Below are 16,325 nucleotides of genomic sequence, written 5' to 3'. Positions count from 1 at the left end.
GCTGACCCTGCTGAGCATCCGAGATCTGACGGGATGGGATGGCAGGGAGGCTGAACTGCCAGAGGACGGTCCCCACTGAGACTCGAACTCAGGTCCTTGGGATTCAGAGTCCAGAGTGTTCTCCATTACACCACAGGACCGCCCATTTACATGCCCATAAATTATACACATATAACAACGTGGCATAGAAAGCATAAAGCAAAGGTTTCTCAAAAATTAACAGCACTGCAACACTGTTGCCACTGTTTTCAATAACTACACAGTAGGTAATACTGCTGGCAAAAAAAAAAAATCAGGAATACTGATTGCACTGAACCATACCAACCTGAGTGATGACAATACTGCTCCCACAAAAATCAAGCACACTGAAACTGATAGAAAATAAATATGCTAAAACAATGCCCATAGCTAATACACACAATCTTCTGCAGGATCAGAGCAAAACCAAACAAGAACAAGTAAAAAAGGTAAAAAATGTCAAAGGCAGGCTAACTTTGTAAAGATCCACAGGAAACATGCTCAAATCTGTCTTCGTCTTGCTTCTCGGAATGCCTAAAACTCACATTTTAATAAAGTTGTTTGGTCAGCAGACTAAGTAAAGAACCTCATAATGAAGACTGTCATGCTTAAAATATATCTGACAACTTCAAGGATTGTGAATCTACAATGTAATTTCCTAGGGTTAGAAGAGATGCCCATCCAAAAGCTGTGTTTCCTTTCTCTGCTTACTCATCATTCCCATTCCAGTATCAAACTAGGTCACTTCCAAGCAAAATCGAGATGTGCATCTGTTTTATGGGGAAATCTCTTTTTCTGCACACAGTGATGTATTTAGACAACAAAACAAACACAAATTCCATTATACCTTGTCTCTACTACCTAGACATCAAGAGTTGAGATGCGAATGGGATGGAGTCCAAAAACACTCAGTGGCATCCACGAGTTTAGCCACTGGTGCTGGCAGGTACGGAGGTGAACTGCTCGCTCTGTGTCAGATGTTACTGACTTGGAAGGCCCCTACATTGCCTGCACTGAGTTTTCTCCTTCAGCCTCAGTTCTGCAGAGATATACATGAAATGAGCTGACTAGGACAAAGGTTCACTCCTGAACCATAAAGCCTTCTGTTTGTCTGGTAGTTCTCACTAGACAACAATGTTAATGCCCCATCACCACAAATAAAATCTGCATTACAAAAGTCTAAATTTGAGAACAGAAGCCAAGCAATTCCTGGTTCTGACTCCAGCTCTGCCTGAGCACTATGTAGCCCTGAGGAGTTTGGATGGACCTTCCTCTAACTCTGGCCTTCCAGAGTGAGCTTCGCTAATATTTGTCCAGTGTTTAAACGAAAGGGTGTCATAAATAGTTTCTGTACATTTAAGTTTTTATCTCATCTGGTTTTTGACATTGTTCTCACTTCCTGAGATGGGCCCAGTGAAGACAAGTGGGGACAGATACAGGGCTTCTTGTTGACTGAACACGGTCATATCAAGAACTCTGAAACTATTCAAAGCTATGAATGGAGATTAATTATCTCAGGGAAAGCAATAAAATCCAGACAGCAGGAAACTGAGTAAATGTATAAAGTAAAATACTGACATGGTCACAGCTCAGCTGACTTTTACCAAGACTTTGGATGTTTATACTAGTTCAAGACTTGTTCCACTGTCTGAATAAAATATACAATTAAAAGAGTTGGAAAAATAACATCAGTGTTCCTTTCTTTTTGCCACAAAGCTGTTTGGACACTGCCAAAGAAAAAGATGCTTTGACAGATCTTTTAAAGAAAAAAAAAAGATATAAAATATGATTTCACCGTATCTATTGAAAAAAATCATACAATATATTCCAAAACATTATTTTCCTCTTAAACTTAAGTCCTTCTCTGTATTAAAATCCTAAAGCTTTACTGTTATTGATCCTGAATATCAATGTAACTGCAAATATATAGTTATTGATGTTACAGAATTAGGCACAAGTGATTCTTTTCATTTGTTATTAATTTTGCTCATTTGTTCAAATGAACATTTTTATTGTTCTTTATAATAGATGAATACAGCATGACTCAGACAGCCCAGCATGAATATGCACAGTTTTTGCAGTTGGATGAAAAAATTTCATTTGTAAATCAAGCAAATCTAATCACTTATAACAGTTACTGAGCCACCCAAGCATGAGAAAGAGTTCTATGCACAGAGTAGAGGTAAAGATGCAACTGCCTGTCTTTACTTTCTCACTTACAACTAAATCACTTTTATTTATGAAGAGCTAAGTGTCTGAAGTAGACAAGAATATAAAACACTTCTTTATGCTCAGCAGAAAAAATGGAAATTCAGAGAATATAAAGTAAGGGCTCAGGCATAAATTTGCTCCCTCTTGCTTGTTCTCCATGAAGAATGCTCTACTTTTACCAACCACAATCCAGCAGCAATGCCACCCAGGTTTCACAACATTTCAAAGTCAAACTAGAATTGACAGAACTTTTCTTAAAACAAATGAACACACATTCTTTGAAAAATCAGTCGGTTATTTTGTATGTTGTGTTACACATGATGCATTTCTGCACTACTATCACATTCTCTGAAAATTAAAGAGGTTAGAGGAAGCAGAGACAGGAAGATGGTATAAAAAGGAGTCTGTATTCTTATAATTAATATTAATTAGCTGATGCCATGCTATTTTACATTACTGCTTTCCAAGTGTGCACCCACAGGTGATACATAAGACATACAGGACTTAAACAACTGCTTGCCTTGTATTACACCAGATATGCTTTCTATAGGACTGAAGCCAAAGAAAGTGCAAAACATAAATGGAGCTGTTGTATTCTGCATTTTGGTCAACCACTTTTTGAAAAATACATCTAAATTCCTGTTGAAAATACCTATTTACTGGCAGTCTTTAACATTTAATAAACTGTTAGTTGTTTTATGACAAGTTTTAGCCAGAGCAGGTTCTCACTGCCAATGCATAAACTGTTGGTAGAAGAAACTTGATGGAAATCATGACCCAAAGCAATCATTTGTTTACTTCTGATCATGCTGTCTACTACTGCACTTCCAACTGCTTTGTTCAAGTCACACTTCTTTCATTCGTAGTTTCTGGGGCTCATTCTGTCTTCTGTATTTATCCCTTATGAAAATTTTGGCTTTTAATAAAAATATTTCCCAAATGTATAGAATTTACTGCTGAGGAGAAGGGTAATAATGAATGGTAAGTCTCTGGCTGCTGTTCTATGACACTCTGCCTTATTCAAATCTATACCAGGTGATAGAAGGCTGAAAAGAACAAAACAAACACATCGTTCTGCCCAGGTATGAGAACTTCTTGACGTCTTTAATTACTTTCAAAAATGTAACACTGTAGACTTCTTCCATCAACCCTTTATATTTTCCAGACTGGAACCAAAAGGCAGTAAAGTTCTCATGTTATTTTTAAATTTTGGCTGAAGCAGCTCAGATGTAATAGGGAGGACGCTTATGTTGGAAAGTCTTATGTCACTGTGAATCTTGGCACATACAAGTATTCTCTGACTTAACAGCAGAAGTAGCACCATTGATTTTAAAATGTTGTTCCATGGGGGGGTTTTATGTGTTTTTCCAGAAGACAGTAACAGGATTATTACTGTCTGATAATAGCTTGGTGTTCATTAATTTTCTCCAGTGTTAATCACGGCTGTAAAAACAGGCAGGCAGTGTCCAACAGACAGTCACTTTATGCAGAACACCATTTTTTCCTAAGACTGTAATGGCAGCGTGTTCAAGTTCCAGCATCCTCCAAAGATGTCCTCCTGACACAAATCTTTACTGTTTTCAAAGATTTAAATGTTTTATTTTTTAATAAGTTGGCTTACAGAGAGCAACAAGCCACTTAGTTAAAGACAAGAGTTATCTGCAAAACTCATGGCTTGTTGGCTCAGCTCTTAAAAGAACTAAACAGGAGGAGGAACTCTCCCAGAAATCCATTCCTTGTCTTTATTCTTTCAACTGTTGCAGGATATTGGCATTAGACTTTTTAATATATTTTATTTTGCAAATACCAAGCTGTGCAAACCAAGGTCTATCTTCAGTCCAAATCAAAGATGTCTCTTTAAATTCATGTAAAAATGCAAACCTAATCACTAAGGGCTGTGTAAGTGGATTCAGGAGTGTAACATGCTATTGGATGGCTCTGCATTAGGGACCTCAGTGCCAAAACAAAGCACTTTTGGTACTTAAATTTCTTACACAGCACCTTGTGGGATATGTCATGCAAAAATGGAACAGGGGACAATTATAAGAAAGTTTCTGTTCCCTCTTATCCAGATTTGAAATGTTTCACCTCCTCATATCCAACTGTCACCTGGGAGATGAGCCGTTCTCTAGTTCTTATAAAAGTTTTACACTATCCAGGAAATCCTTGTCTGTGCTGTGTATTCCCTCGAGAGCAAAGTATCACCCACACACTCCAGTAAATCTTCTAGAGCAAACTAAAAAGCCCTTTGGTGACAACACCTGAGCAGGTTTCCACTTCAAAGAGTTTACAAGGTCCCCAGGATGCGTGAGAAGCAGAGATGTAATAAAGGTAGTTATGTTTGCCACAAGCCTGGTTATTTCAACTTTAGGTTGCTTACATTTTCATTAATAATACTTAGGGTTTAGAACTATATAGGTTTAATGGAGGAGGAAACCACAAAACATGTTCTGCAGAGTAGAAGACAAAGTGCAACAAAGACCACATAAAAGGCACATCAAAAAAGATTAAAGGAACACAAGACATGCACCTTGAGCCAGGTAAAAGGCACTGGGAAGGGTGTACAAAGGTACAAACATAAAAAAGTAGACAAAAAGTTTTGGAAAGCCATTATATTCAGTTAGAGGACTTGAATTTGCTGCAGAGAGAAAGAGGGAAGGACAAAGACTTTCCTAAAGCTCAAATCAGTGAGCAATGCAAGCAGGCTGTGAGGAATCAAGTTAAGGCCAGGCATGCCAAAAAGAAGGCTCTCCAGCTCATGCTTTCAATTTTCCTACTTTTCAACGAGTTCTGAAAGTTTCATCTTACTGTAAGTGGGGGAAAAGAAAAAGTAAATAGTAATTTCTGCTCAGTTTACACTTCCCATCCCCGCTTTCCTTTCCATGCTCTCTTGGCTTGAACAGCAACACCCTAAAAAAGAAATGATGCTGTGATTTCTTCCTAAGCTTCACTTCATGGATTTAACAGGTCTCTTGGATCTTGCACTTGGAGCTGTTAAAATTTCTCTGGAACCTAAGCAGCACAGTATTTGGTGGAGGTTTCTGATTTGGTTTTTTTTATCTTTTAAACAACCTCTTAGACCGTTTCAGTCAACCAATCACCAAGACTAATAGTTTGTTCCAAAGAAATAAAACTCATCAGTTTGGAAAGATCATGCACCAAAGCAAGCATCTTCCAAAGTCCCACTACAACTCTGATTGGGAATATGGCATCACTACCTGATACAGCCTAAGGAAACAGTCAATTTGGCACTTCAGTCTTCACATGGGGTAAATATTTAGGGGCTCTCTATTAAGACATTCTAATAAACAGACCTATGCCAGAACAGCATTCTGGTCCTCTTTTAACACTCCTCCTCCTTAGGCTAAATATTAGTCTGTGTAGGGGGACAGGAGATGGTCCCATTGCCAGGACAAACCATGGTCAGTTGTTGGGGGAAGAAGGGAAGCCAAAGCTGTGATTGGAGCCCACATTAGACTACTACAAATAAAACAGGTTAGTTAATAGCAAACATTCTCAAACACTTGAAAGTCATCACGGAGTTCAGTAGATGACTTCAAAGCAACTTCAGAAAAATGTATTTAAAGCAAAACCATTTCTGTGTGTAGCCCCCACAAACATATCAATTCAAAAATTTTGCTTTGTACAACTGTACTCCACATGGCTTTTTCCACCATCACTACCTCTATAAAAATAGCAATTGGCCTTTTCATAAATAGACAACACTAACCCAAATTCTGGCTTGCTGAAACACAGATACGGGTGAAAAAGGGAACGAATTTTTAATTCAAGTTATGTGAATACTTGGCCTATGCTATGAATGAGTAATTATGGAATGAATAAGTAATGATGGAACTAAGTCACTTCAAAATAAAGTCCATCAAAAACCCATTCAACCACCTCACGTTCTTAACTAATTTGGTGCAAAAGAAACAAGATATTCAAAATCTGGTTGGAAACTCAGAAATTAAACCTGGAATTTGGCAACACTGACAATCAGGCCTGCCCAGGTGTCTAATAAATCCAGGCAGACAGACACAGTAATTTTTTCTCTAAAGAAAGGGACTTATTGTAAGAATATTTAAAACACTAAAAGCATCAGTAAGAAGATGTTGAGTTTTGCTGTGTATGCACAATAACATCTCCATAATGAGCATATTCACTCACTGTCTTGCTAGTTCTACCATTTCTAAATGTGTCACATCTTGTCAAACATGGCAACTTCTGGCAAAATACTGATGGATCTCTTAGACCTTAACTCCTCAATGATTCCTTTAAGGAACATCATAAATGAGAACCTACTCAGTGCTTAATTTGTGAGTGGTTGTACTTTTTTGGTAACTAAGGCATCACTTGAGGCACCCATGCAAATTTCAGAAAATAGAAATAATGTGATAAAATCTAGTAATTTTCTCTAAATTCTATGGAGAGAAAAAGTATTTTAAGTAGGTTCCAAACACTGTGTCATCTAGTATAGCTGACATTCAAGAATTTTCTTTTAAAATAAAAAAAAATAAGTTAATTATTTTACAAACTACATTTTTGCTATGAGATGTTAAGCACACTGCATTTCAGCACCCAGTAGAAGAGGATCTAGAATGAAAGTAAAAAACCCACTGTTTTTATAAGGCACTAGCTGAAAAGCAGCTGTTGTGTCAAACAAGAATTGTATTTCTGGGCTACAGCGCTCATTGACAAAAGAGCACAAAATAAAAATAGATAAAACCAGAAAAAGTTGAGTTTTGGAATTGAACTGCCAGATATGCTTCTAAAATCTTTTATCAGTTCCACTACATAATACCTACAATAAAGCTGTCCTGAAGCGGATGTAAGTAACACTCACCTGTGATACACAAAATGTTCAGCTCACAGCTGAAGACAAATCCATGTGACTCATGTAGGGGAGAGTTTGAGATCCATTTCTTTTGTCTTTGATTTATTGTTAGCTAAAAAGGATCCTTTGTCCATCCTGAACAACAATAAATTCAAAGCTATTTTGGCACAGAAGCAATGCAAGACTCCCAAATAATTGAGTCCTATCAATTAACATGTTGTTACATAAGCCAATCTTTTTCATAGAGCAATTATAGATCCTTTCCAAGTTGTAACTCTACCAGGAATTCATGACTGGAAAGAATAAGACCCTCATAATCGCGGGCACCTATCTAATAAACATGAAATGGTCCACTCCTTTCATGATCACAAGCTGAGTGGCACCTACCAATAAATTCATATTCTCTAAATCTGCATCTGGAAAAGAGCAAAGCTTTGAACTGAATGTAGATGAAAATGCACTACTAAACTTGCCATTTGTCAGAAAGCGAACAGTTCAGGCCAAATTGCATGCCTTATTCATGGTCATTCTTGTGCTGAAGTCTACAAGATTAATTGAGCTACCCTTAATCTGGCCTTCAAATAATCTAATCTAGTATTCCACTGAAAACACAAAATTCCAAACTCAAGTGCAGTGACCACTTTTAAACCTGTATTCTGTTTGCCAAGGTCACTGATCGTGTTACATATTAAGAACTAAAAATTGTCCAAATTTAACAAGAGTTATTCACTCATGAAGTCCAAAACTTTCACAATCTGCCAACACTCTGCAGTTACCAGTGGAAGACCTGACTAAAAACATTCACAGCACAAGAACTTTGGAAACTGAGTAATTAACTTGAGAATGGGAGTTTAGTCCTTCATCCCTCTCCAGCTGGCCCTATTTTGAGCCAATTTCTGTTTATGTATTAGAAACAGAGGTTTAACATTACATTCAGAAGGCACTGAAGATAAAAAAATATACTCACAAGCTCCATTTGATCAACAGAATTACCTTAAGCCACTAAAGTAATATTAATAAAGATACCAATAACATTAGTTCAGTTGGTGTCTTACTGACACAGCAGAAATAAAATAATACCATCTTGCAGTGTAAGTAGAAAATTTTGTGGCCCTGATTCATATTTCAGCGAATTTTGTTTACATGCAATTTCTTTCCTGCATCTTCTTTCAAAGCATTCCACTTTACAGGTTGCTTTCATGATTAAGTTATAAATGTGCTTCTACAGTGAAGACAAGTACCTGGAGATCCTCCTAAGCAAAGACATGTTTTCTATTCTTTAGTTTAATTCGACAAACACATTATTGGTCACCCAGCAGAGAAACAAAACCTGCTTGTTTCCCCCATGGAAACAGTTACAGAAGATACTTTCCAGCTTAGGCACAGCCTTAAACTTTAAGAGCAGGAATATTAACTTGCCCAACTCTCAGCTAGTGACGATGTAAACTGTGAGCCTATGCAAGCAAAAGAGAGAAACTTATTCTGAGTACAGACATATAACACCAGCTTTACTTTGCCAGCACATGTGACAGAGCTGAAGACCCAACTAATTTGCTTTGGGATTGAACAACACTTAGATGTGCATGTTGGAGATTGTAAACTCTATTTTGGCTCATGTTGAAGCTCCTTCTATCACCCCTTCATCGTTATTCTGACTGATTTGAGCAGGGAGGTTGGACCAGATGACCCACTGTGGTTCCTTCCAACCTCACCGATTCTGGAACTTCATATAAGTCAAAACCAGCCCAGGCTTGTACCATCCCACATTTAATCTGCTGGGTAAGCACACCTTGAACTAGTTTACAAACATTTCTTTCACATAAATCAATGCAAAACAGTAACACAGTAAAAGCAAGACTTCAGTACTGTTCTAAATACTATCCCTGAATGACAAAACCCATCTACTTGCAAAGCAGAAATAAACTCAGGCAAAAGAGGATGCTTCTAGACCCAAAAAAACCCAAATACACCCCTCAGGATAATTATTGTGCAAAAAAGGTGACTCTGAGGACATTTTCCTCTCAGTGATGTAGGTTTCCTTGCAGAATGTATGTGAAAGAAGCAGGTAAAACTTTTAAACTGAGTATATTCCCTGCCCCGTTCCCACAGAAGACTCGCGTGAGACCAAACCCCGACCCAGCCCAGCAGAACAGCCCCGACGGGGCGTACCCCGCACTCGAACCGCACCGCCGGGTCCGCCACAACCACTCACTTTTTAGGTCGGTTTGAGCACGTTACTGGCATTTTCTCGCCGTTGATCGATTAGGCGCTTAAAATAAGACCGGAAAGCTGTAGGAAGCCTTTCCCCCATCCGCACACACCTGGCCATCACCGCCGTGCTCCGGGCACGCTCCCGCATCCCCGCACCGGCCCCGCGCGCGCCCCAACGGCCCCGCAGCGCTCGGGCCCCGCCCTTCGTGCCACCGACCCCCGGGCGGTACCGCCAGTGCCACTCCGGGGCCCGGCACGTGCCCAGGCGGGCTGGGCTGGGCAGGTCGGAGCGCCCCGAGCCGTCCCCTGCGGGACCCCCCCAGCCCTCACCCCGCTCGTCCCCGCGGGGACGGTCACGGGGACGCCCCAGCCCGGCTCGGAGAACTCCCGTCCCGCAGCCGCCGCTCCCTCCCCGCACCCGGGAGCCCCCGCGACCCGACCCACCGCTCACCTGGCGCCGGGCGGCCGCCCGTCCCGTCCGTCCTGTTCTGTCCCCTCCTGTGCTGTGCTGTGCCGTGCCGTGCCGTGCCGCGCCGCCCGCGTGTCCTGCCCCGTCCCGTCCCGTCCCGTCCCGCCCGGCTCGCTCGCTCGCTCGCTCAGCACTGGCCCGGCGGAGGCGGCGGCGGCCCCGCAGCTGGGGCAGCGCTGGCCGGGGGCGGAGGCAGCGAGGGAGGTGCTGCGGGGAAGCCGAGGGAACCCGCCCGGGCGCGGCCCCGCGGGGGTGGCAGCGCCGGGGGCGAGCGCTGGCCCGGGCGGGCTGCGGGCTGCGGGCTGAGGAACGCGTGGGGACACTGCCCGCACACAGCGACCTCGGGCAGGGAGCTACCACTGCCAACAAACTGTTTCCGATTCTTCTTGGTGGGCAGCGTGTTCGGTGTTAAACCAGCCTTTTTTCTTGTATGATTCACTCTTGTAACAGAACCACATGAAGCCCTAATGTAAACGTAGTTTTCTGGAACTAGCAGCCTTTCCTTCATTCAATTTCAGTAAGAGTGATACCTTCAGTTGGTGGCGTAAATGGACTTCGCTATTATCAGCTGAAGCTGTGGCCCTCCTCTTCCCCTTTTTAATTGCTTGGAACAAAACATGTTCGGAAAATTACAGTGTTTTCAATGACCTATTTTATACCAAAATGTTCAGGAACTACTCCCTGCGTGTGGGCTGGAGCTCTGGTCACTAGACATTGCTGCGTAGAGCCTGGATCCAGGACATAGCTGGGTGAAAGCACATCCAGAGGGGAAAGGCTGAAGCTTTACAACTCTTCTCAGTGTTACTGAAAAGACAAGACAGGGACAAATTCTGCAAACTGCACAGACAGCAGGTCTTCCCAAGGATACAGAGTGTGATGAGTCCGTGTGATGAGCATAATTTTGTAGAGAAGTACTTGTAAAGAAAAGCTGGGGTTGGATGAAGAGGGTCGTTTCATTTTGCTTAGATCGGTGGTGACTTTGAATGCTTTGGACTGGCACCTAGTGGAACACAAGGCCAGTGCTTTTGCAGTTCCTCACATAGGAAAAAACAGGAGACATTTGTCTTTCTCTTTCTTGCTTACTGGAATATATTTCACTTCCCCAAAGATCTAAGGACCACCACTGCTGTTCTAGTCATACCTTATACCACGTGGTAATTGTATCTGCTTCACTTTTGACCTGGGTATCTGAGGTCAATAAGAAGAGAAAAATTGCCTAGAATTTAGTGCTAGGGTGTAATGCATGAGACCATCATCTGCCTATGAAAATGCGTGCCGAGGGATCCTATGTTAGTGCTCTTTTGACACATACACAAACAGTGCACTTCACCAATGTGGCTTAGCAATGTCTCCTCAGAAAGGCTAAAAGGCTGAATGAGGTTGGAAACTGAAGCCCAGCTTATCCCAGGACACGTTACCTGTTGGTAGTGCAGGGTTAGGAAGCTTTCCGTGTTGCTTGTTGTGTTAATAGTTACCAGGCTACAGATAAAAGGAAGTCTGCCTTTGTCCACCGACATCTCTGACAAATGATACATTTTTTGGGATAAAAATCGGCCAGTTGCTGAACTTTCAAGCACTGAAATGCTTGATGGTCAGGGGAGTTACTTCAAAATACCTATTTCCTTTCCTCTCAGACCAAGTTAATTTACTAGGAGAAAATACTGTGTAATTTACAAGAGGTAAACACTCAATTTGTATCTCTAATTGTTTATTTAAACTGTGTTTTACATACAGCTGGGTAGTGTGGTAGTGTATCCAGTAACACACAGAAAACTAAACAGAATTGATTTATAATGACCTAAAACCAGGCTATTTTCAGAACGTCATTCCTAGTGTGTTTGTATAGCTGTACATAGCTGGAAAAGTCACTGAAATCCATGTATACTCACTCATATACCAGCATGCAATTTGTAGGACTACACAGGATCTGGGCAGTGATACATGGAAACCAAAGGCAAACTTCTGTCCACTTACCAAGAAAATACAAAATTGAACAGGTCTGAGGAACAAGTATGAATAGCTGAATAATAAGGAACTTTTCAACCCCACTAGTTTGTTACGTTTTTGAGAAAATGCAAAGAAAAAAAAAGTTGTACTGATTCAGATTGCTCAATGCCTCCTTTATTGTGTGCTTGTGCAATACTGAACATTAGTTTAGTAGGAATAGGAAATGATTAATGTAGGTTTAAGAGAACAATCCTCTCTTGAAGAGGAAGAGTCAAATATTCTCTCCCCAGACAAAATGATCATATTAAAACATCTTCAGTAAAATTAATAGTTTCTGGATCTGAAAGTCTCCAGAAAATGGGAGCATGGATACCATAAACTGGTGTTGATATAAAGTTTAGCCGTGCATCCTGCAAGTGGAGAAATACTGTGTTCAACAAGATCAGATGTAGAAACCCCAACTAATCCTACAAAGTCAGTGCCTAAATTCCCATTAATTTCATGTTAACCAGAATTTCATATTATGCTTTCTAAGTTGGGATTTATTATTATTTTTATTATTATTATTATTTTTGCTTTAAACTCTTTCTTTATTTATGTGTTTGTGTGTACATGTTTCCTAGGGAGATAAGGGAGATATTGCAGTATTCATTTCATGTTTATAATTTATGTATCCAAATGGAATTTGTTCTGATGATGTAATTCATGTCTCAGGGGAACAAAACATGTAACTGGTAAGGGAGAGGGAAGGTAGTGGGAGGAGTAAGATCTGTTTGCCTCTTCATTTATGCTGTTAAGGTTTGATGCTGCTGTTTGACAAAGGTGCTTGACAGGCCAGACTTGTCCTGTTCTGGCTACTCCTTCACTATCTCTGGTGGGAGGATTGGAGGTTGCTTTGCTCTCTGATGTGTACGTGGCCAATCCCAGGGAGAATAAAATTAGGAGAATTACTGTTTCAATGAATCACATTAACAAAACACCTTTTATGTCAAATCTAACTGATCAAAAAACAAAGCAAAAAACCTCCTTATGATAATTTCCATGACTCTGAATTTTGTGGGGTTATCTTCTTTGCCACATTACAGGTTTCTGTGAACACCAGAAACAGATTGGAGGTACAAAAAACAGTTAAAATGGTTACACTTTGCTGCTTCATATATAAATATAGTTCTTCCCAAAAATCACTCGTGTTCTGTGCTATAAAACCATGTACTAGTTATGAGTCATGTAAATTACAAATAACTAGATAAAAATAGGTTAGGTGTTTTTTTTAACTGATGGTAGCAGTGAAGACTGAATAAAACCATCTATATTCTGCTTTCAACATTACAAAGCCATAAACAACAAGTGAGCAATTTTAGGACAGGGGAATTATATGGACTAGCTGTAATACTGAAAGTCTTTAAACATATCAAGGGAGGAGGATTTAAAGTCTAATCTTAAAACTGCACATATTAGCACAAAATTGAGAGCTTAATTTGTGAAAAAGAGGCTGTGTCTGTTAAAAATTTGTGCGTGAACAATAAACCTGTATCTTACAAAAGAGTCCTTGGGGTAGATATACCTATCTAACATTCTAATAGAATATCTGTGTGTTAATATTCTCTTGTCAGAAAGTAGCATATAGGTGTGGGTACCATGAGCACGGTATTTGCTGAATGTTAACTGAGCCAACATGTAAAAGAAATCTCTTAGATAAGTAATCATTAAATAAGGAGGTTTAGTCTATCCAGCTGTGACTTTTACACATGTTCTCAAACACCAAGTACAACACCCAGGGTAAGATTTCCTTTTGACTGTAGCAATTTCTTCATAAGAAAAAAAGATGTGCATAATATCTTCCCTACTGAAGGTCCAGGAGGGATATTAAAATAGTAATAATAAAAACCCCTGTATCTCTGTGGTTAACTTCTAAGCCTCACCTCACTAATGAAATATGCATTTCTCTTCCTGTATCATTACTGATGACAAGTGATGTTTACGTTCACCGTGTTACTTGGCCCTATGGATTCCATGTTGCAGGTTGTCCTGCTGCAAACACACAGCTGTGTCATGTCAGATTGTATTCCTACTCTGTGTCCCTATCGCATTTACATTCCAAAACCGGATAAAGGTGGAAGGCAATTTTTTAGGTACTTGGGACAAAAGAAACAAGACATCTTTGATACCATGTTCTTTAACAAAATTTCATGTTATATTTGCATTAAGAGTGAATGATTATATGTAGCAGCAGGATGAGCATTCTGTTCTCTTGGGTGATCAGCCCATCAATACCCTCTGCATATATTTTCGTGCAACACTCCATTCTGTGGAGTCAAGAGCCTTAATTTTTACCTATTGGAGTAAAAAGTGAGTGGAGCACAAACTGAAAAGAAAGCAATTCAATTTAAACATAAGAAAAAGATTTTTTGTGGTGAGAGTTATCAAACACTGAGCAGATTACCCAGACAGCTTGTGGAGTCTCTACCCTTGGAGATGTTCAAAAGAAGTCAGGATACAGTCCTGGGCAACCTGCTGCAGCAGCCCCTGCTCTGAGCAGGAGTTTGGACTGGACTATCTCCAGAGATGCCCTCCAGCCTCAGCCTGTCTGTGACACTGTGAGAAGAGAATGCTGCTAACCCTCTGCTTTCCCTTAGAATGAAATACCCTTCAGGCCAAGCAAAGAACAATGATCCTCAAATTGTAAAAAACTTGAGGGTGGCTGAAGGCTCACATGTCCAAAAGCCCAGACCAAGGTGCTGATCAGCATTATGGGAAACTACAAGGAAGAGTTGCCAAGGCAAGCAATCTGAAGAGAACACCTGGAAAGGACAATTAAACCTTTCAATTCTCCATTTATGGCACTCACTCTCTGTAAATTGCACCAACATTTGTATTTTCATTAAATAAACATTTTAAAGGACTTGTAACTTGTCCATAAGAAAATAAGTCTGTGCAGATCTTGGCAGGCAAATTCTCATTCTGGGAACTTTTCACATTTTTGCTTCGCTTTTTAAAAAACTTAATTTACAAAAAAAGCTGTGTTAACCACTGAAAGTTGACACTGAGTCTAATGGCTCCCCATTAAATGTGTAGTAAGACTTTTATCATAGCATGAACTGTTAAAATAAAGCCAAGGAAGTTACTATACCCCTGTTGATTCTCGGGTCTGTGTAACTGATAAAGCACCGGAGAAGGATTGGTTTTTATCAGGAGACACTTTTGCAGTGTATGGTCTGCAATGTGTATCTTTCATGTACTAGGGAAAGCATTTTAGCTTTCATGCCAAGTCCTTTCACCCCTGACAACACCTTTTTTCTTCTTTTCCTGAGAGGAAAACTTGTGTTCATAATTGTCCTGTCTTAACTCTGTTCTTGGCTTTGCTGTGTCTTTTAAACAAAGTATATGCATCTCAGCTGCAAAATAAGAGGTGGATGGTGTAAAGACAGAGAAAAATGTGAAATGCCATCATGTTTTTAGGAAGGCAACCTGCTTTTGGTGTATCAAAGGAGAGGAGATTTCCTTCTCCAGTTTAACTCTATAGCATATTCCCCATTCTGCAGTGTTGAACTTTGTCCACTTTGCTGCAAGTGACTGAATCAGGGAGTGCAGTGAGACCTTTGGAAACTGTTGCAGTACTTCTGGAAGACCTTTCTGGTGAAGTTTCAACTTCTATGATTTTAATACTACTGACTGTATTCCTTTTCAACCTCCATTTTTCAGCCTTTTGTTAGCATGGAAGAGAGGAAAGTAGTTTTTAAAATGTCAACTAATCCATACTGCCTTTCATCGTAGACCAGCGTAAATCTGTTTTACAAAGTTTCTCTTAAATCCTAGAACATTTGGAAGGAAAAACAGACTTTGAAAAAGTTTCAGAAGAGCCCTTCCTTCCTGGGTCTGTCTGGGGTGCAGGAGTTTATACACATGGAAGTCACAAACCTGACTGCTGATATTGGTATTCTGCAGGCGGATTAAGACAAAGGAGACATTCAGCTTTCCAAAAACTTCAGTGTATGTAGACTTAGCAATGAATTATTTCTGAGGCAAAGACTGGAATTTCAAGTACTGTTCAAGTGGCAGCTTCTGGGCAGACTGTGTGCAGCTAGACAACCTACTGCAGGTCAACTACATTTCAGAAATTCTTGCAGCTGGTTAGAAGCAGATACTCTGCATGGTAAGAGCCAACACACAGCAGATGGCTTCTTATCTTCACCTGGGATGCACTGAAATCACTACTGGCATGTCTGATGGAAAAGGACAATAAAATGGTAGACAGCAATTAGGTTGTTCATCTGTAGACCAGAGATAATATTCAACCTTCTGTATACATCTGTTGTTTGATACTAAACATCTTTTATTGAATCTTTTAAAATGTTAACAGTGATGCTAATATGTCATTCTCAGTGGAGCCAGAAAGCTCTTTATCTAAGTGAACCACAGGAGTTTTAATAAACCTCAGAACTGCCATTAGTTGTAATTTGACTGACATTCTGGGTGTTCTGTGCAGAAAATTCACTTCTTGTTTCTACCCAGGTCAAATAATATTCAGTATTAAATATTAAACAACCTATAATGCTGGATGACTGAGATAAAAAAAGAAGTGCATAAAGCCTCAAGTGACAGGAAATTAATGTTTCTTTCACCCTTCTGTGCCAG

General features: G+C 40.1%; 1 protein-coding gene across 3 annotated transcripts in view; it reads right to left on the bottom strand.

Moving 5' to 3' along the window:
* The window catches only part of ADGRG2 (adhesion G protein-coupled receptor G2), a 59,104-nt gene extending 49,209 nt beyond the window's left edge, over window positions 1-9,895 (bottom strand). For 2 of the 3 annotated variants that reach the window (XM_071555040.1, XM_071555177.1), the window contains exon 1: window positions 9,276-9,364. In XM_071555040.1, coding sequence (XP_071411141.1) covers window positions 9,276-9,307 — 32 coding nt within the window. In that variant the 5' untranslated portion in view covers window positions 9,308-9,364. Of the gene's footprint in view, window positions 1-9,275; window positions 9,365-9,725 lie in introns of those variants that run through there. The other variant, XM_071555103.1, reaches the window with a different exon arrangement.
* Window positions 9,896-16,325: the final 6,430 nt, after the last annotated feature.

This window comes from Pithys albifrons, chromosome 1, assembly GCF_047495875.1.
Source record: "Pithys albifrons albifrons isolate INPA30051 chromosome 1, PitAlb_v1, whole genome shotgun sequence".
Lineage (NCBI taxonomy): Eukaryota > Metazoa > Chordata > Aves > Passeriformes > Thamnophilidae > Pithys > Pithys albifrons.
This window is presented reverse-complemented; position numbering and strand designations above follow the sequence as displayed.